Below are 26,734 nucleotides of genomic sequence, written 5' to 3' on the forward strand. Positions count from 1 at the left end.
CGAGTCAATTGAGTCAAATGGGATTGAATGAACTGGAACATGTCCTTCATGGTCTAATGTTCCAACAATGCAAATCTAGTTACTGAACTTTTCTGAAAAATAAAGGTAATGACCTGGTTTAATTTCATTTTAAGGTGAAGTAAATTATGTCAAAACAGTTGAATCTTTGTATGGAACATTTAATTACTCCAAGTAAATGATTTAAACCATTTAGATTTTAGTAGACTAAATATAATGTATATTTATTCGACTAAAATGTTTTTCATATTTCGTCGACTAAAACTAGACTAAAACTAAAATGATGGGGTTGACTAAAATGTGACTAAAACTAAATTGCATTTTCGTCAAAAGACTATGACTAAAACTAAATCAAAATTTGCTGTCAAAATTAACACTGGTATGTTGGTATAGCACATTTGACATGTTTCAACAATCTGTCAATGCGGAGAGGCAGTTTAAACAGTGAAATGGCGCAGAGTAATCACATGCCATACAGCATTTGTGTGCGAGAAAGTGGTTCAGGATGAGTTCAATAGGTTTAGAAGCTGCTCTTCAGAAGACAGTGATGTCTCCTGCATATATGTTATAGATGTTGTTGGCTATTTCAAACTCTTTCCTTGAATAAATGAGCTAACTATAGATAGCATTGCTGTGTTTTTTATGCACTAAACCTGGCTGCTCCAGGAGAGGTTTATTTTGGTTTTGAATATAACAGATCACTGCTGTGTTTCTGAAACCTTGCATCTTCATATTCGTTATTATTAATCACCCTTCATGTTTGTCACTGGGTTTTTTGCATATATCTAACCAATGAAAAGTATTACAAAGTGCTTACCAACTTGTCAACAAGTACAGTGATTTTCCCACTTCCTGAAAAACTGTGAATCTGGACATCTGAGGTTTTGGAAGTACAGCTTCCTGAAGCTCAACAGGTAGAGCAGGGTGATTCTTAGAGAATGGATGGACTAAGAAATGGGCAATTCAATGCAAATGTTAACATTAAGATGAGAAAAACTATTTTTTTACCAACGGTTTTCACCATACTAATGAATTTGGTGGTTTAAAAACCTTTGTGAAGTCTCTTTTGTTCTAGGCAAGTGATTCATCACATCCGTAACAGTCCATATTCCTCATGAATGGGCACATGAAAATTAAAATACAGTAACTATTTTATGTTCTGTAAAGAGGCATGCCTTCTCCATTTGTTGGGTATTTTTGCATCTGCTTTGCACATTTTAATTGACAGAAATCCTACAAATGTTGTCGCTCAAAAACGTCCTTTTTTGTCACATCCATAAGGCATGAATTTTTCTCTTTTAAAAACTCTTGCATAGAAAAATATTTTTCTGATGTCTGGACTCTATCAACAGGAGTTTAGTAACAGATGGTTTAATATACTGGTAGAAAATACATTATGTGAGAATTTGTATTTCAAGTTTTGACGGAAATGTCTCATCCACAATGCTGGAATTGCCCAAATAATTTGCTTTGAACAAGAGTGTCTGCCAAATGCAAAATAAATAATTCTAAATTCATATAAATAACGAAAATAAGAAAATCATGCTTAATTTGTCACTTTTACGTTTTTAATGCAATAGTTAACTAAATAAAATAATAATTTACCTGTGTACATTATTTCTGGTCATGCATTGAGATGAGCTGATGTACCTGATTTATACTGGCAAGCTCCACAAAAGCACTATAAACATTAGTCATACGATATATGTGTGTGGAGACCAGGTCACATTGAGCTGTACTATGTCTCCAGACTGTGAAATCAATGAATGAAACATATGGGCTTCTATTATGATACAGTTATGGTGCTTTTATGTCTTTAAAGCTTTGCAGTATAAAAACACCATTTACTTTTGATGCAATGGAAAAAGCTGAGACGTCCACCTATCTGCTGAGATCTCCTGTTGTGTTTTCGAAACCCAGACGAACAAAAATATTACGGCATTGGAGCAGCATAAGGGTGAGAAAATGATTACATCTTCACGGTTCTGGGAACTAATCCTTGCATTGTTAAAATGTGTATTACGTCAAGGTAAAGCCCTTTGAACGAAAAATAACAGACGCGTATCTACAATGAATGAATGCAGGTGCTTAAAAGTGGGATCGTAGAGAAAAAGAGGTCGGAGGTAGAAAGGGAAGGAGGAAGTGACAAAAATATCTTCTTTGAATATGCGATATTATGACATAAAGCCCTTGTGATTTTAAGTAATGGCACGGTTATTTAAAAGTGAATACTTTTGTTGTATACATACACAATCTATCTGCACACAGTTTAACCATTATTTCATATATTTTAATTAATATTTTATTTGTACAGGGGCGTAAAGCATATTTCTATCCACCTTATTCTCGGGGGCGCTACTGTAGAAATGATTATGGGTATAACTTCCGGTGAGATAGCGGAAGTAGTGTATTGCGCTTTGAATAACTTATTCTGATGACAGAAAATGAGACTGTGATTCATATTTTGTATTGTAATACTGTTGGTTTCATGTGGTAATCTATTAAACAACTATTTAGAAACTGATGAGCAACAATTGCTGTACGGGGCTGCACTTAACCAGGCAAAGCTTATTTCACATCTTAAAGGACCAGTCAGTGAAATCTAGTGGCGAGGCTGCAAATTGCAACCAATGGTTCACTCCACCCCTCCCTTTCAAAGCACTACGACGGCTGACACAACATGGCGAATTCCATGCGCTCATTCTAAGGTAATAAAAATATAACGCTTCATTATGTAAGGTCTTTATACACCTCTGAAGACATAGTTACGGTATGTATATAATATTGCATTTCTGTCAATGGATCCCCCAAATAATTACACACTGGACCATTAAGAGAGAGCGCTTCACGCACAGATATAAAGTTAAGACGGAGTTTTTAAAGGACGATCTTCAAAATGTGGACCACATATCTCAAGCAAATAGACAACGAACATTAAACATCAATGTGCTCATAGTTTAAAAAGAGTTCACAGTTTTAAAAGGGAGTTCAAATAGATTCATGTACCTTAATCGTCAACACACTGTATGGTCTTCAATAAAAACGCGAGACAGTAAACTGGATTTACAAGGATTCTGTATTTTACAGACGTGTTGTCAAATCTGTTGGAATATATCACATCATGTGGACTACATTTCTCATCGGATACGCTTGGTGTACAGTAGGTATTTCTTCCACTTATCCTCCTTTTAACAAAACGTAGAGAATGTTTAAAAAGGTAAAAACGCAGTGTTTGCATGTGATCTTTGGTATAATGTTTATCAGATTAATGGCCAGTCCAACCCTTTGCAGTTCGCTTTTAAATACCAAAAATATATGATTTACCACATCTTTAAATAGCACACAATCGACATCATGTTACGATATTGAAAACCCTCCATGGTTTTCAAATTGCTCATTGGTTTACGGTCACAACAACAGAATCAATAAAGTTGCTAAATATCCGTCGTCAAGTATTAAAATCATCATCTATTCCTATATAAAGTGTTGTGGACCGTTTATAAGTGCTGTCAGTGTGTAAATTCACATTCTGCTATAAACGAATGACTTGAAATACGGCAGAAATGCGTTTGTTTGCATTGAACCGGACGTTTCTCCCATCTTTCACGCAAAGCGTAATTGGGCGTCGAATCAGATGGACACAGTAGCTATATCATATAATTATTTACTTGGTGTTTTTTAACATATGGAGATATAGTACATTATACTCCACGCACCAGTACTTCACCTCAGGTTTAGGAAAGGAATATACGGCTCAGGACTGAATGGGTGTTTGTCTGACCTGACGAAGATCAACTCAGAGTCGAAACAGAGATGTTAAAGTGGAATGTCAGCAGTGTTCCTGCTAATCTCGCTCTCTCTCTCGCTCTGTCTTTTTTAAATTAGAGCCCTTTTCCAAGGACTCGTGAAAACCTAATGAAAAATATTGGCAACATTAATTGAGTGCTGTCGGAATTTCAGCGACATTGATGAATGTGATGAACGGCCCTCTGATGACTGCCATTAAACATAGATCTTGACACATTTATCGGTAAAACTGCCCGGGTGTGTAAAATAACTTTATTAATCATTAGTTATACCGTCTCACATAGAGAGACCCCATGTCTTCCCCACGCATTAGTCGCATTTGTGTTTTAAAATCTGCAGATGCACACATGTTCCTTTTATTGCAGACATCGGATGTCATTAAAGGGGAGAGGAACACGTTTCGTGTGTGTTACCATGTGCTACCTCAGCTGTATGTCATCTAGTAAAGAAGTCGCTCGGCCATAAAGCAAGGCCATCATAATCCATCACTGTTCTGCACTACATTCACCGAGCATACAAGCGCAATATAATAACTTGTTGAACTTAAGCCAGCTATAAGATGAAACTGCACCGGACGGATATGGAAATGTGTGTGAGAAAGTTTCAGAAGTGTGTATGTAATCATATTGTTTGCCCCGAGAGCAAAAAAACACTGTTCAATATCCTCATAAAGAGGGAGATGGAGATTCATAATAATGATATCCCCGAGGTTCAGCTGCAGATATCCGAGGGCTTAATCTCCGTCTCTGAAGTGAAATATGCTTGACGGCTGTGGCCATTCAAGTGAGATATGTTTGTATCTTAATATAGATGATGCTATCCTTCTTCCCTGACATTAATTTAGTGTCTGGGACCTCAGAGCCTCGTGCATTATGCAAAATAATTGCAGGGGCACATTTTACAAGAAGTCAATTTCGGCAGGCGTGAAGAACGACAAGTTTCTCTTAATGAAGACAGCGAGATCGCAAATGACTAGTCAAAATTACTAAAGGTATTAGCCCAGCAGGCAACAGTGCGTTTCCACAAATGAAAAATAATAAATAAAATATGCCGTCTTTGTTTGGAACGTTATGAAACTTTTTTGTTCTTACTGTACGTGCTTAGTCGCTTAGCATAATGAGAACTGAACAAGAAATTCAGATTTTTCAAAACAATGAACACGGCCACTGGCATTCAAGCATTACTTTAATTTTCTTTCCGTAAGGCAGAATTAAAGACACATTGGAGATGAATTTTAAGTGGACAGTTCACCTGAAAATCTGGTGTGACATATGATTGCCAACAAGTAAATCATAAGTTCAAATCTTGGTTTTTGTTAGTTTGAGATGCATTACAAACATGTCAAGATGTGTTATGACCAGTTGGTATAGTTCTAGGAAGTCTTATAACCAAACACTATGGTAGACGGTGGTACATCGCATCAACAAGTTTCCTTTTTATTCATTTAAAACAAGGTATGACACGTATCAAAGCAGTCATTTCAAAACTTTTACTGACAGTTTAACATAATTTAAATATTTTTTACAGAAATGGGCCTTTAAAATCCTCATTACCGCAACCATTTAAAACGGTCAATTCCATAGCATGTTGTGCTAAAGAAAAAAGAGAAGCCATGGTGCCTAAGCAAGTTTTAATTAATCATATGGGATTGACAGATAGAAATTTATACATGTAAAAAAATGTAATGCTCGAAACTACCTATGTTGGTAATAAGAATGAAAAAAGTCATTTACACAGCATGATGAGAGAATATTAAGGTTTTAACTATAAAAATATCAAGTAACCTGTTAACCTGTTAGCTATGTGTTTCTTCACATTAAATCAACGTTAATTTAAATATAGTTGTGTGTGCTTAAACAATCTTTTGAAAATGTTACGGAGGATGACAACATCGGTCATACATGCTTCTTTTTTCCACTATTTCTTCACTTTTATTATGAATATTTTGTCAATGATTTTTTTTGTCATTTGAGAACATCTTGAAGAACATCCAATTGTTTTTTTTTCAGAATGTTTTAATTTTACTCTTAAATTACAACATATAACGCACTCTGAAAAGCAGAAAAGCAAAACAAAAAGCAAAACAATACAAATTATTCTTTATAAATTAAAATTATGCTTTGTGCAGGATAGAGTACACAACTTTGTATATTATTTATTTTTTGTTACTAAATTATATGTTTTATAATTCAAATATTTACTTACATGATTTTTCAGTGGTTTCATAACAATGGCAGGTAAATATCACACAATTGTTTAGACTGCTTTTATTTGAACTCTCCTGTGTTGTTTTTTTCTGCTTTTTGGACCTTGAAATGCACCGTATGCTTTTATTTTAAGGAAGTCATAAACTCTTGTTTGCAAAAACATGTGTGCCAGGAAATTGTGTTTCATTTCATTATAAAAATCATCGAGCAGATGTTGCTGTTGAGCAGCAATCAGTGTTTTAATGAAATAAAGTGGCACCATTTGCATAGCAGCCCAGATACTGCTGAGAATCTTCAGAAAGTCAATGCTGGACACCCAGAACCGCTATTGAAATTCGAAATTCATTAGACCACATTTAGTTTAATTGTATTTGATTTTAATGGGAGGCTACTGGAGGTCTGACTAAATGGCCGACGCGTTATAGCCAAGATAAGAGATCTCCACATAATGGAGATCAACGGCCCATATTAGCAAAATGTCAGCTCTGAGTGAGCTGTCAGGATGAGAACTTCCTGTTTTTTTCTGAACGCAGACATCAAGCTTTCAGTGTTGTCACATATCCATATGCGGATAAATGGTGTTTAATAAAGCCAAACATAACAGGTAATCCAGACGCATTGAACAAACATTAACAGTTCACCATGACATGATCAATTGTGACGGTCCTGCCTTCTTGTTCATGAATTTCTAGTCGTGTGGCAGGATCGGGACAGAGTCCTTAGGTTTTATGTAAGAAAGCCATGGGTTGTTTACGTTTTTACATCTCATGTGCTTTCTCGTGTCTTGTCATTGGCCCCGCCCCTCTCGTTTCATGTATTGCTTCCCTGCCGTGTCTAATGTTTCCCACCTGCCCTCGTTGATTACCCTTCGTTTGTCTTCCCATTAAATAGTCCTCATGTTTCATTGTCCTGTGTTCGGTCATTGTGTGTGATTGTATGCCTTGTCTTCCCGTGTCCTTACCAGTGTTACAGTTTTCATGCTCGTGCTCGTGTTCCCGCTGTCCAGATCTTGTCCAGTCCAGTAAGTGTGTAGTTTAGTTCTTTTCTAGTGTTATGTCAGTTTATTGATAGTTAGTCTACGTCCTTGCTATTCCTGTCTTTAATGTTATACCCCATCGTGGGTCTTTGTTTTGTGTTTTCTTGTTTATAATAAAGTCATTTGTTAACCCCTTCAACCCCGTCTGCCTGCAATTGGGTTCTTCCACCTGTTTCATGACAATCAATAATCAACAAAGGAAAACACAGGATATATAATAATGGGCCATGGACATGACTTCAACAGGAAGTGATACCATCAATATAATACAAAATAAAACACATGGCAAAAGAGGAACAAGGACACACGATAAATGTGTTCAAAATAAATGAAATGATTTTTTTAATATATATTTCAGAAATATATTGTGTGTTTTCTCTGTATCTTTGGCCTGTGGATAACCCACAAGTGAGAAAAGGTCTTCCTCTTTTGACCATGAATTTTCTATGAGTGTTCATTGATTTTCCTCACATCTTACTTTTCTTTGGTTACGGATGAAACTATTTGAAATGCATTGATCATAGTCTGAAACGATGTAAAACTCAGTCAAGCCAGCATCGGAGACTCACAAGGCCATATCTCACAAAGCGTACATGTGAGATAATTCTGTCCTCAAGGTTTCCAAATTCGATGGATATATATGAAAAATAAAGCACTTTAATTTACTGATCCTCAAGGTGTCTGCTGTGACAGACACATTACTGGTAAATTCATTTTGACGAAAGTAAATTTTAAAAAGAGTTTTTGGTTTTCAAAACACTAAAATCTGTTCACATTGACATTCATTATAATCATAACTTCATTATGATATCATTTCTACAGCAGTGCACTGTACGTGAATTGTGCCGTTCCTGCTGTCATTCAATCTCTATCCTTGCATGCCCTTGTTTCAAACTCTCTCTTGTTTCATCTAAATCTATGTGGCAGCGCAAGAATCCTTTGTGGTTGGTTGAACCCAATCAGAACGGATCTCCTCTGCAAAATGTCATTTGGCACGTTTTTTAATATAAAATAAATGATGGCTGCTAAAATCGATGTTTACAGCACAGGCGCATTTAAATCTGCGCGCGAACGGTGTTGGACCGGCTCACGAGGCTGCCTGATTTTCTTCAAGGTCTTCTTTGAAAAGGTTACCTGAGATGAAGCCTGAGCGCATAATGCTTTATGAGAGCTTCAGGCAAACATGACATTATTGGTGTTAATGATGAACATGTTTACCATGGATCTAATCATTTCCTTATTGCTTAATTTAAAACCAATTGCCTCAGACCTCGACAAGATGAAGTTCAGGCGGATGCGTTATTCCTCTTTACCATGATGGATTTCGAGCTGATTGTTTTTTGATATGGCGCATTCTGAATATTTCAAACTTCTTAAAGAGCTGAAAATGGCGCCTGAAATGCCATCTGCTCCTGTGCCTGTTCTAATGAATCATTGTTCTGTTTAGTTCTCGAGACGAAAACACGTCTTGCAATCTGCATGCGATCCTGTTCCCTTCCACTGAACAAACAATTAACCGAGCTTTTGAAACATTCAGAGTTTTTAATAGTGTCATGGGTACCCAAGCAAGGATCCAAGGTCGGCGTGAATCATAATGAAGGAATTGCTTGGTTGTTTCTCCTTTGTATTTATTTGGCTTTTGTATGTGTGATTTTACATATGGAAAGCCGAATAACTACTTATATTCTTGTTCTTCTTGACCTCCAGATGGAGCTGATCCCAGTACCAGACCCCAATGAAGAAGGGACCAAAATAAGTGTGAGTATACAATCTATAGCCTTGTTTTGTGCCATATCTGTGTAATGCATATTATACAACATTGACTTATTTCAATTTAAATTGACTTCTATATCGCTTTTCACAATATTCCATTGGGAATACTACAAGTAAAAAATAAAATGCAAAGTACAAGTAAAAAAAAGGTGTATGAAATAAATGGGATATATTATATTACAAAATACAAGAGCAGCTGTACAAACCTGTCAAATTTAGATCAAAATATAAAAAATGTCTAATATCAAAATATCAAATTTCGAAAATACAAGTGACAGTTACTGTAAAAATAATTGTAAAAATGATAATTGATAATGATTTTGATATGTTTAAGTTCTCCAATGTGACGTTCCAAAGTTCTGAATGTGCTTATATTTAATATAACATACTAATGAACAGGGGCCCATTCTTCCTACGTCACTTACTACATCCAAGATCAAATGAAACATCCGAGATGACCTAATCCCGCTAATCATGATCTGGATAATTCGGTTCTTCCAACGCACTTGTTGTTGATGATTAGTATATCTGGATTAAATTGTCTGGGATCATTGCACGCTTACGCAGTGTTTGGAAAGGCAGCATATATATCGATAGAAGAACCAGTGATCAGCAGTGCTGCTATTGGCTGGTTGTTATGTCAGTTACGTTATGTCAGGACTGTCCATTTCAATAGCATTTCTTAAATTGGATAAACTCAGTAGCAGTTGCAGGAGTCCACATCATCTGAAAGGCATACATCTGCTGAGTCTGCACAGAAAAGTGCTACAGAGATGAGGAAAATATGATTTTATTGTGCTTTTTTATTGATTTCAATGTATTGTGAATTATGGATTTCTCTCCACAAAAGGCACAAGGCGCATCCATGTATAAACTTTTTAAAGTCTTGAAAGGTTATATTTGTCATTGACCTTGTCAATATAAAGAACAAAAACCTAAAACTGGAGATATTTTAAAAGATTGGAGATTTTGAAATTTGATTTAGAAATTATTTGTATATTGTTTACTGACCTAACAGTTATTGCAGGTAAAAGTAGAAATTTTATTAAAAATAAAATACATGTGGGCCTAAGCATGTTTGTGTTGTTTTTTTATTTAAGAATAATAAAGAAATGGTATTCCAAAAGGTACATCTCATGAAGTTCAGTCTAAGTGTAGTGGTTTGGAGATCAACATCAAGCTGCACCTTCATCACAGGTCTCCTCTCTTTTTTGATGATGTATGTAGTGTAGCACATGTAACATACAGGCCCTGTCAGGTTCATTCCTTAGACTTTTTATACACTGAAATCCTTCGTTCCTATCAGTTGCCCAAAGATCATTTCATGATCCTGTCCTGGCTAGAGCTGCAGTGTAACAGGTTTGGGTCAGGGAATGGTGTCTGCAAACACAGTCCCATCATACATGTGACTGAAGATTGTTGACCGATGCATATTCAGGTCATTTTGCTTCAGTGCTGGTGATACTAGGTGCACATTAGATCACACACCATCTAAGAGATTTAATCAGTCAGCTTCCTTATTGATTCAATTCCTTTTTGCTTAATACTATTAAAATCAATATTAACTGCAAATATTATAATGTATTTTCAGAAAATAACCTGAGGCCTCAAAGGCCTATGATGCAGTCTATGGCATCAATCAAGACACATAATGCTCATTGACATGATCATGACTGCAGAATCTTTAGTTCCCTTATATCATATTTATTAAGATGGGGTCTTAAGAGACTGAAATACGACAAATTTGCAAATGGCAGGACAGACTGCATTATTTATAAATTCCCTGCATCATATATACATATGCACTGTCTGTGCTTTTATATATATTTAATATGAAGGTCCAACAAATTAATATGGCGAATAATATCTCCTTTACAAGAAAAAAAACAATATTTTATTTATTTATTCATTCATTTATTTCAGTCCTCACCGAAGACTTTTCACGTTAATTTAAAATTGTTTTGAATATATTATATTATATTATATTACAATAAATATTGTTCTAAAAGGAAAGCATCGCGTTGATTACTACATGTTAAATTCGCAAAACTCTTTCTATTAATCCTGTACCTGTAATCCTTGCGCAACAAATTGCTTTTGTACGAATGAAGCCGACTTGGCTGCGTCATGGCTGCCAGCTAATCCTGTTTACATGAAATAAGCCTGCTCCCGAGCAGGTGTAAGATAACGGACCTGTTGCTAAAACAACAAATCCAAGATGAGCGTCGAAGAACTGAACAATCCAAGATCATGCGAAATCGTCAACAATCAAATCCAGCTAACTGAATTAGTGAGGTACGAAGAACGGGCCCCAGTTCTCCCAAAAAAGAAAATTCTGTCATCATTAACTCAGATTGTTTCAAACCTGTATACATTTATTTGTTCTGATGAACACAGAAGATATTTTGAAGAATGTCAGTAACCAAACAGATCTCATCCCCCATTTACAGTTGGGTGAACTGTACCTTTAAAATGCTTGAATTTTAAACTTGGAAAACTTGATTGGAATTATGATTATGAGATAAAAGGCCCAATATTCTAAGAATAATATATTATAATGCTATTATAATATATTTATATTAAACTGCTGCAGTGTCTGCATACTAAAGATAATTTTGTTTGATTTCTACTCTATTCACACACTATTACACATTTAATCTTTTAGTTTTACGACTTTATTCCTTGTAAGTATTCTCCTAATTTTATGCTAACACTAATATTACATTTTGCATATATATTTCGCATAATGGCATGACTTTGAGATCCTTTTGGGAACAAACACAATATATTTCAATTGATATTGAGAATATTAATATCTCAGTTATTTCTCATAGACATCAATAAGATTAAACAGAGAGCAAACGGAAACTTTTGCTGAAGTCTCCTGCGTCTCAGGTATTTCTCCTGCAGTGAATAAAGTCAATATTATTGAAGACCTCAATAGGAACTCAAACGTTTCTCATCAAATTTACCTAAATCTAGATTATTTACATCCAAAATCTATATTAATTTTACACCTCCATACTATTTATGCAGTTGGTCAATTGTCTCAAGCAATTTTAGGGAAAAGATTAATTGATATCTAAATTGATATTTAAATGAAACACAACTGAGAACTCCATTAATTCTCCTAAGCTATGACAGAACAACCACTGAGCAAAAACACCTTCACAACAGTGTGAATTCATTTGGATTTGTCTTCCCATCTCTTCACAGACAGTTAAGGTCCAAGGCAACGACATCTCCCACAAACTGCAGCTCTCAGGAGTCAGCAAGAACGACGAGGGTCTGTACGAATGTCGCGTCACGGACGCTAACTACGGAGAGCTCAAGGAATACAAGGCTCAAGCTCACCTGACAGTCAACGCCACAGTCCGACCCCACAATCGGGCCATTAAGAAGAGCTCGCCGCTGCACTTGACTGATAAGAAACCCCGCAAGAGCAGCTCGGCTTTGGGCCAGGACACCAACGGCATGAGCTCAGACCAGAGGTCCCAGTCCACTTCTACCTCTCAGTCATCACACTCCAAAACAATTAAACACAGCACAGGGTCAGGTAAGACACACTTATCCTATAGTCCCCACCCCTAAGGGACTATTTCTGTCTTTTCAACCCTAACAGGGTCTCCCACTTAAACCTCATTCAAATGTTTGAAAATGACCGTGCTTTGCTAAAATAGAATTTTAGTGCATTTGAGGTGAAGCTCAAGTACTAACTCAATTGGTCAAATATCTAATATTTTTCTTATGATTTTAATACATTTGAAGGGCATTAAAAAGACATTCCACACTAAAATTCTCTCTTTCGTTTTTTCTTTCTTTCTAACTGCAACTACTAAAACTATTTAAATGACATGATAAAAGTGAGAATTAAAATGTTAAAAAGAGCTTTTCTTTACGTAATAGAGTCTGTGGCGAGTTTCATTTTAACTGTAGCAGAACTGGAAAATGAAATTTAGAGCGGCTGCGGTAATAGAGTTTATAAAGCATCCCAACAGGCAATAAAAGCTATAATTTCACTCATTATTTCATTGAGACATCCTTATTATAATGGACCACAAAACAGCAAACGTGTTCTCTTTTGGAAAACAAATTTTGGATTGCCTCAATATTTAATATGAGATCATGTTAATTAGTACCAAGGGATTAACATGGAAAATCTGATTTACTTGTGATTATAATTTGATATGCATCTTATTTAAACGTTTGCGACAGGCTTGAAATCACAGGCACATCTGCAGCTGTGAAAAAAAAATGATTTCACGATCATATCTGGCCTGTTGAATATCTGTTTGCATCTCAAATTTTTTTTGGTAACACTTTATAATAAGGTTGTATTTGTTAACATTAATTAATGCATCCATATTATGCATTTTTATCTTAAACAAACCTCAGCAATTCATAACCAATTTATGCTCATTTGTACATTTTAGTATGGTCTGCTGTTACGTCAGTGACATTAAGTGTATAGGTGAGGTTAGGAGCATAGCTTCATTATTGCTTTATCATACATTTTTATATGAATAACATTAGAGATGTAACGATCCACAGTGAGCCAGTTGAAAAATCAATTATAATATGTGATGATTCAAGCCGGTTGAGATGTTATTTGAATCGCAATACATGTTTTGAAAAGCAGGGGCCGCTGCGTTTACTGCAAACTTGGAAAAGGTGGATATGCTGATATTTCTTAAATGTAAAAAATCCAAGAAAAGCACAGACAAAGTCTTAGTTTGTTTATATTAAAGAGACTTTTGTATTATTCATTTGATTTGGAATTTGTTTTAAAATTGCAGTTTAGTTTTGTTATTGAACATAAAATATATTTTTATTTTACAAAGAAATGTCCAGCATTTGAGAAATAATAAAAGGGCAGTTGTTCAGTTTTAATTTGTCTCAATTCATTTTGTATAAATAAACCGTGAATAAATCGTACCGTGAGATCAGTATCGTGAATTGCGTCGCATCGTGAGCTGAGTGAATCATTATTGTCACGGTAGTGAGCGGAAGAACCCAATCGCAGGCAGCCAATAAGGGGTTAACACAAAAGGTTTATTTAATAATAAAACAAAAACCCACGATGGGGTAATAAAACACTATAAACAAAAGACTTTCAAAAAGACAAACAAAAACTTCCCTCAAGAGGGCAAAACGAGAGCTAAAAATGATAAACAAACCAAACTCACTTAAACGGACAAGGCAGGGCAAGGCAGGAACACGAACGAGAACGAGAACATCAACGTGGACCATAGAACCAGGAACAGCGACCATGAACAACGGACGAGGGACAATGAACCGACAAGGGGAGACTGAATACAAAGGGAATATAAAGGGAATACTAACGAGGGAAAATGACAAAAGGCTAGTAACGGGCAGGTGACAAGGATAACACTAATGGGAAGCTAACGAGGGAACGAGAGGGCGGGGCTACGAGACCAGACACCGGAGAGAGAGTATGGAATGCCAAAAGGGTCAAAATGTCTCTCTCCACATTAAACAAGGGGATCCTGCCCTGATTCTGCCACAAGATCAAGAAAGACATGACAAGATGAGGCAGAATCATGACAGTTATATCCCTACATTCTACAAATCAATAGAATATGGTATACCCTGTAAAATAGTCGGTTGGTCCAACACAAATTTACAGCAATTCGTAACTAATTTACAAGGTGGCTATTTCGTAGAAAAATCATACTTTTTAGTAGTCTTTTGCTGCTGTCCTTTTGAAACCTAGTATCTCCATTAGGGATGAAACAATACAGTTAATCCATGGTTCACTACGTACCTAGGTTTTGTACCCACGGTTTTCGGTTCGGTTCTAATGGCTTGGCATATTAAAGTGTTTTTTATTATTCTATAGGAACAGTAAGAAGTAAGAGAAACATATTTTATTGCAGTTCTCTTTATTTAACTTGATTTATTTTATTCTCTTTAAGAAAACATCAACTTGTACAATTCCTGCGGTATTGAATAATATAAAATAAAGGGTAAAGGCCATTGCACATGGAGTCCGAAATTTGCGTCCGAAATTTCCGCATGTTAAAAAATAAATACGAGCTCACGTTGTGTCAATCACATTTAAACACTGCCTCCGATATTTTTGTCCGTCATAAAAAAATTAGGACTGGGTTAGATTTTCTGCGTTTTTCGCATCCGTAATAAGCATTTTGAGAGGCGTTTTGACAATTCAGAGACACCGTACAAACGAGCGCAAAATGCGAAAAAACGCAAATGAAAATGTCGGACTGTATGTGCAAAGACCTTTAAACTTTGTCAGGGAACGTAGTCTACATAGAATCGCGGAGGGTTACACAAAACAGAGATTTATTAACAGAGTCGAAACAAGTAGATAGCACATGGAATTAACACATTGACATTCAAACAATACCGGACAACGATGGGGCAAACAGAATGAGTATATATAGTTCACTGGTGATGAGGGGATTGCTGACAGGTGCAGGGATTGCAGACGGTGTGGGAGTGTGAAGGATCGCGGGAAGTGAAGTCCTTGGGGAAAACACGGGGAGAAACAAAAGGGAACCGTGACATCAACATAGCATTTAATCATTTAAAAAGTACCGTTTTTTATCCATTTCTTAAAAAAAGACAAATTCGAACATCCAAGGTTTCGGCAGGACGGTGACAATTTGCTTTTGTATTTAGGGGTGAGGCTTCAGTATTGCTTTTTTATTAATCTTACGTTTTTGTATGATTCATATTGCGTAGTCACCTTGTAAAATAGTTACACATTTCTGTGAGATCAGGCTGGTCTATCATGAGGTTGGTTGTAAAGAATGTAAAAGAATGTGATAAATGCTTTCTTCAGAAAGTTCATAGGAATATTGATTAAAATTTAACGAATCGCCGAGGCAGATTTAAATTGGATGCCAAGGAAATTCTTGTAAGGTGTAATTTGAATATGAGGTAAAATTAGTCAAGGTCAGTTTAAATATGTCATACCGTGCCTTTGTGTGTATAGTTTTTCAATAATTACCTCCAACCCGCATTACTTCAACACGAGTACGTCTGGGTTTTCTCAACCTTAGAAAACCTGCAGTCGGAGACATCAGAGAGCTGTAATTATAGATGATGGCAATGTGACATGACTCATAACCTTCCTTACAGCTAATCAGATGGGACTGGTAATGAATGTATAGATGCAATGCATAATCGACAGAGCATTTTGGCTCGGAGTGAAAAAAGAGCCGGCAGGAATGATTAATTATTCCCCGCGAGCAGTGGCCCGACGCGATTGCTTGTTTCGGGGGCGCTCTCGTTCGGCTCGATCACCTCGGGCCAAATGAGATCTGGCAGAGAGGAGCAGAGGGTCACAAGCTTTCTTCCTCCTCCTCTAGTTCTCTTCCCAGATGTGGAGCCAGGCCGAAAGAGAAGCTCCCCAGACGTCCCCCACCCACCCGCTCCTCCATGCTCGGTCTGTCGGAAAAATCCCATAAATGTCACCGTGATTTAGTGAATATTTCATTTTCCATTTCCTCTTTGTTGCCTTGTTTTCAGGGTTTTGTGGGCAGCATATATCCGTGAGCTTCCGCCCTTTCTGCAGCATAGACCTTATTGCAGGTATGCAATAAGAATTGGATCAGATTTCCTTTGAAGTTTTTAGACCTTGTATCATAATTTGATGGATCAAAGGAGCTCAAGAAAAATATGAGAAAAACAACCCAATACAGCAGGAAATCCAGTGCAAACGTTCCGGTTTATTTATAGGACTTTATGAAAAAGAAATGAAATGTCATATAGTGCATCATGGCCATGCCATGGCAACATGCTGAATACATGCAAGAAAACTATTTTCATTGTTCTGAATTGTCTTGGTTGGGAGGTTTTCTTACTTACCTAGGCTCACGTGTCTCTCCGAATATTTCTGCATCATTTAATAAATTTAAGACATTTCATTTCTAAACTCGCCTCTACCTAAAGATATATGCATTCAGTGCCAAGGCACAGTTGTCAGCATGAGGCTTGTTTTGAATATATCTTGAATATACACCTTTAGAAGCCGTGTAGGGAGGCAATGTAAATTAATACATTTTCATGGTGTAATGACAGTTTTCAGTTTGATTTATAAGGGGAGGTTTCTGTGAATAGGTAGATAGCGTCTTTATTTATGCATACCAAGAAAACTTCCATGTTGTGGTGTCAGGTGGCTTCAAAGTTTTGGTAAGATGTTATTATTACTTTTTTAGTACAGGTACAGGGCAATTTAGTAAATATACGTACCTGTACATGTCTGTAAATTGGAATTAATACACACTGTGTTCATACCAGCCTAAACTCACGGGAATTCATAGCTATTTTACGAGATAGTTAATTTGTACGAATTCGTACGTTGTGATGGTACAAAAAGGTATGATTACTAGAAAAAAGCAAAACTGAAGCCCCACCCCTAGCCCTGTCCCTAAACCTAACATCACTGGTGCGAAAGCATGCGTACTGAAATGTTAGAATGAGATCGTACGAATGAGCCAAAGTTAGCCACCTTGTAAAATAGTTGGTTCATAGAGTACCGTGCAAAAGTCTAGATATCAGCAATGGTGTTCAGGCAATGGTGTAAAATTACTATATAGACAGTTTCATCTTAGCAACATGAACAAACGTTACTGCGCATGCGCACTTTTGTGATCCCCCACCTAACTTCCGGTACATATTCACAAACAAAGAGTGCCTGTAGATTATTTCTGATAACAATCATCAGAGAAGAACCGTTGGCTTATACTGTCTTTCCAATATTTTGAATTTAGACTCCGAAACCAAGCTGAGCTAGACGTCAATGCACCATACGGTTTGTTTAAATGCGACCAAACTAGGATCCATTCAACAAATTGTTTTCATTTTAATAAAATGCACATACAACAAAATTCAACAAATCGTTTATTTAATACAATTATTATACAGTAAAATAATAATACAAATTAACATTAACATAAATTAAATTAAATTAAAATAGTTATATTATTAGACACTGGCCAAACACAAACCGGAAGTTTATTGGGGGTATAAGGTGCGCGCTTCCAATAACACAGTCTGTATATATTTTTCATTTTATTAGAATACAACAGGAATACAGGAAATTTTGAACCGTGGTAGAAAAGTTTGTATAATAGAATAGTGCATATATTTATTGTTCTGTTGAACCTAAAAGAAAATATTTTGAAGAATTCTTTTGAAAACAAACAGTTCTGGGGCACCTTTGACAACCATTTTAATGGCAGTCAATGGTGTTCCAGAAATCTCAGTTGCTAACATTCTGCCAAAAATCTTTTTTTGTGTACAACAGAACTGAGAAATTTATACAAGCATGGAACAATTTCAGGACAAAATTTTCAATTTTGGGGTGAACTATCCCTTTAATGCATATTAAAACACCCCATAGACATATAAACAACACTGGAAACTTGATTTTTGCCACAGGGGGACTATAATAATGAGACCAAAATGTAAACATGGATGCTAAAACAACAAAGTCGGTGGTGTCCTAATACACAGGACTGTATTTAACATCACATGCAATTGTGCTTTTCTGTTATTGTTGTCATTTATTATCTTTATATGAAGTTATAAACGACATATGTTCTTATGTAGGGTGTGAAATACAGATCCGACATCGCAACAATACTTTTAGGCATTAGGAAGCATTAAAGGCTCATAAATTAAAATAAAAAACACCATTTCGCTTCTAAGGTTATTAACTCGGTAATTTATAATTTATAAGGTCTGGAACGGGCTGTGGTATTCATATCTGTGATTAAGTGACTAATGTTTTGCCGTTGTAACTTCTAAGAGACGATCAATGTCCTATAATTTTCCCCACAGGTACAAGGATAGCCACGAGTAATGGACTTGCTGTTCTCCTGCTAACGTCTGCTCTCGTGAGAGGAGCGTTGCTATAGTTCCAAGACAGTGACTCTTTTCCCTGAATCACTCTTATTTCAAAGCCAAGAGAAAATTGCCTGCTTTTCGGATGGAGCCGATGGCACAGTTGTCCCTTACTTCAAACCACTACATGGCACCCACTGTAGTCTAATGATCGTCACCAGAAGCACCATTGTTTGGAAAGCCTACAAAACTGCCATACCGGACACGTGCTTATCGCTCCGAATCAAACAGAAGACAAAAATGGATACAGACTCTTATGGGATATTGCACCCATATATATATATTTTTTTTGTTTTATGCTGATCTCTCCAGCTGTGAATTTAATACATTGCTCCGATGTTGGGAAAAGTCTATATTTGTGTAACATATGAATATACGAACAGATATACGGCATATAAAAAGTGTTTGATTTAAAATCCCCTCCACTATGTACAGCTGCCATTCATTAGTGCCATTCATATGCAGAGACGGCCTTGTAAAAAATAGAAAATGACAGCACCACCGCTACATACAGTATTGTGTCTGGGTCGCTTATTGAACTTTTACTATGTGCTAAATCACAGTGTTTATTCCGAATTCAGCTGCAGTGCATTAATGCAGATGTTTTTGCCTAAATGTATGTTTCTTTTTTGGCATAATAAATGTGAGTACTGTATGTTCATTTTCCCTTTGCCATATTACTAATATTGTACACGAAAGAATAGTGATGGTGCACTCGCATGCCACGTGTCATGTTGAGTTAGCGTGTACCCAACTCATTCACGTGAGCCTACGACTGGGAAACTGAATTGCAAACGATAATGATAAAGACATCATGCAATTTCAGTTTGTTATTTTGTGTTGTTGTTTTTAAAGAGCAGAGGGTCAGAGAAATTATTTGAAATAAATTCTTCAAATCGCTACAGCTGTTGCATGACCTTCAGTGCTATTGAATGTTGTGATTGTGCCCTTATAAACATCTCTAGTCTGACTCACCTGCATTTAAGTGTTGAAGATGATTGCCTTCCAGCACTCCAAACAACTGTCATTTCCGCTTTGTGTTTAATGTCCTCGAAATCACGTCTGGATCAGACTCTTGGATTTACACTATAGCTGACAAAATCAATAGTTGGGCATGGCTGATCATTGGTTTTCTCTGTGTGGTTTTTTAAGACAAAGAACAGCTTATTTCTGTGTTTTGCTGTTCCTGAATTGATCTTTACTCTCATTAATTTGCTGATGATCACAACTGTGAGTCTTTGCAAATACTGCTAAAAATATATTTTTGTACCAGGTCTTGTTCTGATGCTACCAAAGCACCTCTATCCAATGTAAAATCATTCAACATCAACTGAGGTTTTCACAACAGTGAACATCATTACAACATAATTACAAGAAACTAAACTTAAGTTGTCGTTGAAAGATCTTCTGTTTAGCCATCCAAATTATTCCCAAAATAATAAACAATCAGGGCTGGGTCGCAACTTTTCCTCAACAAAGCTGAAGCTAATGATATTTATCTAAAGCAAAAGAAAAAGAAGAAAAAAGTATTTGTTATAAATTTCCATTTAGAAACCTGTTAAACTAGATAAATTGCCACAACTCAAAAAATCTGCCAACTTGTTTAAGAAATTCTTAGATTAAAGGGACAGTACACCCCAAATTTTAAATTGTCTTCATTGACTCATCCTCGAGTCGTTCCAAATCAGAACTTTAAAACATAACTTCAAAAATTAGTGCACAAAGAGGTACTTGTATGTTAACTAAACTCAATATTTGTTTCTTTAGTAATATTATTTTCTTATTACACATGAATCAAAACAAACTCAGAATAAGCAAGAAGAGACTTATTGCTCATTGGTGTCACTACATACATTAAGAACTCTTTACATTGCTTGATTTATGTAATTTAGTTCAGTTTCACAGTGTAGGTTACCAAAAGCATTCAAGTTATGCATTTCTGAAGATATCCCATTCTCCCCAAACTTAGAAGCTAATGGTTAATAGTACAAACACTGTTATCTGAGAACAAGCCATCCTGAAAGAATTTGATGTTTTGAAAAGCCTATGAATATGCAGTTGATGGAACCCGTGTCCCATCTGACATTCTTCTCTTGTATCGATGTGTTGATCTTGTTGTGTTTTTACATCATTCTACCAAAGACAGCTGAGATGGGCACATTGCGGTACTGTTTACAAAATTCATAAGTCTCCCATGTATTATGCCAAATCTATGCTTTCTCACACATGCTAGCGTTGTTAATGTTTGTTCAGGTTTGGCTTTCAAGGCATCTGCATCAAGATCAACACACATCATCACTAAGCACCAACATAAAGTTGGCATTGCGGTGTACATGTGTCTATGATTAAATATGGAGTGAAAACGAACCACATGCACTTCATATGTAATTTACTTAAGGAGCAGCTTGTAATTACATTACATGAATTGTAATGCAATCGTATGGCTGTGATCCCACCGTGGTTCCTAAACGACAAAATATAAAGGCTATCTACATATATGCCATAATGTTTCTTTGCGTAGTTAAACGGGACACACCATAGCTGGAACCTCTTGTCTATAGATTCATTGGCATACATGACTTCAAAGCAGCTCCCCTTCAACAGTTAACTACAGTGTAGGCTTCTTGATTTAAGCAGGTTGATCTACATTTAACTTTAAAACAGCACTTTAAATAGGGCACACAAGTGATCCAAATCTGTGTGCACTGTAAATAGTCCAAACACTTTATCGCGATCCATCAGCTGCATTTTTACGCTGAACACCTGTAGTTACCCATCGGATATTATAAATAACCATCTCATTTGAAATGATGAAAGTTGACTTATTGTAACACCAGAAATTACAGAGACAAACTCATTTCATGAATAGGTTTATGAAGTTTAAGGTATTTGGAGTCAATATATTTGATGCCTTGTACATCCTCTGTGTAAAGTCACTGTAAACTGAACAAGCAGCATGATTTATTTCCATTTCTAATTGTTTCCTTTTTTACTCAGAAAGGAAAATGTATATGTGTATGGAATTACTATTAAATGAAAGTACAAAAATGATATATGTGTCTTTCTGTGTTGCCATTGGAGTCGTTTAAAAATCTGATCTCAGGATTTCCATTTCAAGTGTTTATCCAGGTTAAGATCTTCAGATGTGCTGCCATTGTGAATACAATCATTTAACAATGTATACATTCAGCATCTCTTTCCACCTTGTTGGAATCATTGTTAATTGTTTGTTGAACTGTTGAAGATACAAAGATGCGATTTCACTTAACGTTAAACTGCAAAGCCATGCAGAAGTTTCTCACATAAGACAAAAAATGAGGCAGGTTTGAATAAACTTCACAGGCCGTCTGTACATTTTGAGATGCTTATTATGATTTGCGTGCTGTATACATTTTCTGGGGCTGTTTTATTTTCATTGTTGATGAAGTGTCACTTTCTAGTGTATCATCTTCAGATTCTCGTTCAAGTATTTGATGTGTGAAGCACGTCCTGCCAAAAATGAATTTGATCAAATGGCAGTTGATTGATTAGTATGAAAGGACAAACATGACACACTGCTGTTCAGACATTTTAACAAAATGAAAATCTACTTAAATGACTTGGAAGCATATTTTTGAGTTTTGTTCTTTACACATCAAAATTGCAAGTACAAAACAGATTGTGAATCTATATACGTCTATACATTATCATAAAACTTTGTGAAATCAGTTTAGAAACTGGGCTTTTGCCATCATTTTGATGGCATCCTAAAATCAATTTCAATGTTTCGTTAGATCCATTTTAGGTGCCAAAATCTACAAAAAAAGTGGTAAATACTTATATTCATCCTATGTGTTTATGATCACTTGCTAAAAAACAATATGGAGTTATGGGGCGACATTTTTCAGGACAGAACGCTTCAATATAAAAACAATCTATATTTTTTCTTTTTTAAATCTAGTGCTATGTTTTCATTTGATGATTGGATTGAATAAAGGTAAGTGTGTGCAAGATATGTCGGGGTTTCTTGAAAATTTGCATCGCTGCGAACTTCATGTGTGAATCAAATCACCCTTTAAACTACAAAACAATCATACACAATCACAAATAGCAACATGTGCCTAATATTTAGTATAACAGTTAATCACAATGTGTTATATGATACATTTAATACATTTCTTAAAATGATAAACATAATCAAAACTTAATTAAATAAAGCTCAAACTTGTCAACATATATGTCAACATTTAACCTATCGTCATTGAACACCTGTATATGATTCTTTCTTCTGTGGAACACAAAAGAAGATATTTTGAGAAATGTCTCTGTGGTTGTGTGGCCATACAATGGAAGTCAATAGGGTCCAGTGTGGTTTGGTTACCAACATTCTTCAAAATATCTTCTTTTGTGTTCTGCAGAAAAAAGAAAGTCAAACAGCTTTAGAATGATAAACATTTTTAAATTTAAATTTTTGGGGGGTAACTTATACCTTTAAGAACATGAGCCCTGAGTCATCGGAACCTGTCCTTTGTGTTCTAAATATGTAAGACAAAAACATTAACGCATTATTGAAAAAACATTTCCTTTTACCCTCATGCACAACATACACTCAAACAAACATACAAATGAGACACTGGCGTTTTTATTTGTTCTCATTAAAAACAATCAACTTGAGCTGACGTTGATATAGAGCCCTTAATGACCCCCTTTAGAAATCTTTCATGTTAATGAACTGTGGCTTCCCGTCTACAATGAAATCATTCTCCTCTATACAAAAGGGGGGAAACAGAGAAGGGAAGCAGTGTTAACGTCAATGTAGATCAACCAAAAACTAATTTTCCCCCGTGGTGCATTTCATAAGACAGCATCCACTGCTAAACACATCAAAAGAACATTGAATGTTTACAACACTTAGCATGATACAGAAACGGCCTTGCCGGAGGTTTCACATGGCTTTTTGACACATAGGCATGTTTTTCTCCAAGTACTGGCAAAATGAAGCTGCAGTGGTTGTGAGGGGTTGGGAAAAGGGGAGGTATACAGTGATACAATAGAGATGTTTTGTGCTTCTGGGGTGAATGTAAAGACAGTTAGAAAACATCACAAGGATTCGACGAGAGGTTAAAATACACGTCACAACTCTTTCCAGCGCTTTGTGAAAACAAAATAAATGACACTGAAATAAAGTTTACCAAAGTGACATTAGCTGTTAGAATATGGCAACAACATTGGTGCCAATAGCCTGGTGTTTAGTGTACCGACAGCGCTAGTATGCTCGTGGTGACCTGAGTTCAATTACCATCTCGTGCAGTCCTTTTCCCATCCTATTTTCCTGTCCCATCTCCTGTCCTATCACAATAAAGGCAAAAAGCCCCAAAATATGACTTAAAAAGAAGAATACTGCTAACAACATTATAGCTAGTTCAAATAACTATTCCAAACAAATGATTTTAATAATTTATTATTTATTTTGTGATTTACTGATATTATTAACATTTGCTCCTTGTCCAATTTAAAGGTGCAGTGAACTAGGACCACAATTTTAACCCGAGCGTTTGTTATATAAGAGGGAATCGTATTGAAGCGAACATCCTGTAAGTGTCAGACCTGAAAACGCTCTTGTTACTGAAATAACAACTGTTATTGACACGAGGCTCAGCGAACGGCAGGTCCTGGAATGCACCTAAATAGGTTGAACACCTCCTCCACAGAAGAATATCAACGCCTACTTCTCTAGCCCCGCCCACTGGTTCACGCATGACACTACTGAACACAAGCTGCACGGAACCAGACAGAGCGAGTGTAAGCATCATGCCGTTAAAGAGCGCAAAATATTGTGCAGTGCCTGGTTGTGGAAGAACACAGTCTCTGCATAACCTTCCTTCGGATTCCAGCAGTAGGAATGCGTTGTTGAAGTTTATTTTTAAAGACGTTCCAGCTCACGTGGGGAAAACATGGAGCGTTTGTTCGCTTCATTTCAACGCGGATTCCTTGAACAAGTCTTTGCGGAGAGACTCAAATTAAAAAGCAGTGCTGTGCCATCAATATTGGATCCGATAGGAATGGCGCAGCAATCTTATGTGAGTAAAACATATTTGTACTATGCGTCACTATTGCTTTGTTAGAGATCGCATATGCCCTGATAGTATTACCTGGGGACCTCTAGTCATTTGTAATGATTGTAATCGGCATCGCTATGATTTGGCAGGCTCATATATCATTTTTCAAGGTTTTATCCACCGTGTGCGAATAATGGAGGCTGTTTTGAAGTGTTTTGATATTATTTCTGGTGCTGGGTCATTTTGGCTGGGAGTCTACCGTTTGTTTGTTTATTTATCATGAAAACTATAACATTTGAGACCCGTGATCGCGGTGATCTTCTGTCCGGTTCGCAGGTCTTAAATGCTGACATGTACGCTCATATATCACTAAACACAATACAACTATAGGCTATACAAACTATACGCAAAGATCACATCCGGGAAATAAGTCAGTAAATTTGAGTAAAATCACGTTACGTAACGGTCGTGTCTAACCAAATTCACAGAAGGCCTCAACTAAGTCCACTACGCAAGCTGTTATCCAATCATAGCAGTGGGCGTTTACTTCCAAGTCTTCTCTGCAGTCCGCCCTTAAAAACCGAGCGTTTCTCCAGCCGGCCTCAAAACCAGGGTAGAAAATAGCCTATTACTTATTGATTTTTATGTTTTGAATGTAAAAACCACGCAAACGTCATAAGTAGACATCAGACAATAGTATAAAACAATAAAAATGGCCAGTTCACTTCACCTTTAAAATTAAAAAATGTGTTGAAATACCTTTAAATTGACAAAGCATGATTAGTCTTGTTTAATCATGAAATTTTATATATTAAAGCTGTGACTACATGAATGATTTACGTATGTTGTGTTAAAATTGAATTGTTGAAACTGGGCAGAGGATTTCCAGTTCCCAGCATGCTTTGCGAGAAACTGCATTAGAAATCATTTTTTAAATTGTTATCTTATGTTTTTTTTCAGTAAGGAGATAGATGTGATAGTGTTTAATATTCTTTTATCTTTAAGATGTAAGAAAGTGATGTTTTAGTAAAAGATGAATTTATACGTCACATTAACTAAAATAATTTGAGTTGATAACTTTAATCAAATTCTGAAAGTTCTACATACAATTTAAAAATTATGTTGGTTTAACAAACATAAATTAGGCTTGAACTTAAACATAAATGCTGTGTAAACCGCATGTATGTGCCGCAGATGTACTTATTTTTTTCCAACATTTATTTCTTTCACGTACACAAACTAATCAAAGTGTCAGAGAAAGTGTTTTTAGTTCATCTTAAGTTTGTTTCATCATTTATTAATATAAAGTCAATATAAAATCAAAATGGACTTCCTATTTACTTTCTTAAAACACAATCTTCAATGATTTAATGTTTGTCTTTCTAATCTTTTAATCGAAATACTCCCTCAGTGGCTGAAATGACTTTTTGGACTTCTGTCTTATTTTTCTATTTCTTCCCTTCAAATCCCTCAAACCCCTTCAAAGAAAAGTCAACTGGCAGACTTAATAAAAGACAATTTTATTTCTGTCATTTATATTATCATATTATTTGTAAACATGTCCTTAAATTGATATACACTCTGATAAATAATCCAGTGGCTTAGGTTATAGTACAAAAGTAAACAGCTATGTTTACTTAGGTTGAGAACCATATTTGGAAGAACGTTAGCAATTTTCAGTTCTGGGATATCATCCACTACCATAGTAGGAAAAAATATTGTATTTTAGGAAAACAAAACAGTTCTGGGGCACCTTTGGTACCATTTAATTTTCCCTACTATGGTAGTCAATGATGTCCCGGAACTGAAAATATGGAACATTTTTCCATATTGTTCCATATTCCATATTCCATATTTATACAGATATTAAATTACATGAGTGTGGTTAAATAATCACAGAATTTCCATTTTTGGGTGAACTATCCCTTTAATTTTTTACTTACATGTAAACAGTATATTTC

The 26,734-nt window shown here is 35.9% G+C and overlaps 1 protein-coding gene across 1 annotated transcript in view; it reads left to right on the top strand.

The window, feature by feature from the left end:
- vstm2a (V-set and transmembrane domain containing 2A) overlaps nucleotides 1–21,786 on the top strand; it is a 43,389-nt gene extending 21,603 nt beyond the window's left edge. Inside the window, exons 3-5 of the mRNA XM_057322956.1 lie at nucleotides 8,776–8,826; nucleotides 12,058–12,397; nucleotides 18,673–21,786. Of these exons, the coding sequence (XP_057178939.1) occupies nucleotides 8,776–8,826; nucleotides 12,058–12,397; nucleotides 18,673–18,749 (468 nt within the window). The 3' untranslated portion in view covers nucleotides 18,750–21,786. The remainder of the gene's footprint in view (nucleotides 1–8,775; nucleotides 8,827–12,057; nucleotides 12,398–18,672) is intronic.
- Nucleotides 21,787–26,734: the final 4,948 nt, after the last annotated feature.

The sequence above is a fragment of the Triplophysa rosa genome, linkage group LG23 (assembly GCF_024868665.1).
Source record: "Triplophysa rosa linkage group LG23, Trosa_1v2, whole genome shotgun sequence".
Taxonomy (NCBI): domain Eukaryota; kingdom Metazoa; phylum Chordata; class Actinopteri; order Cypriniformes; family Nemacheilidae; genus Triplophysa; species Triplophysa rosa.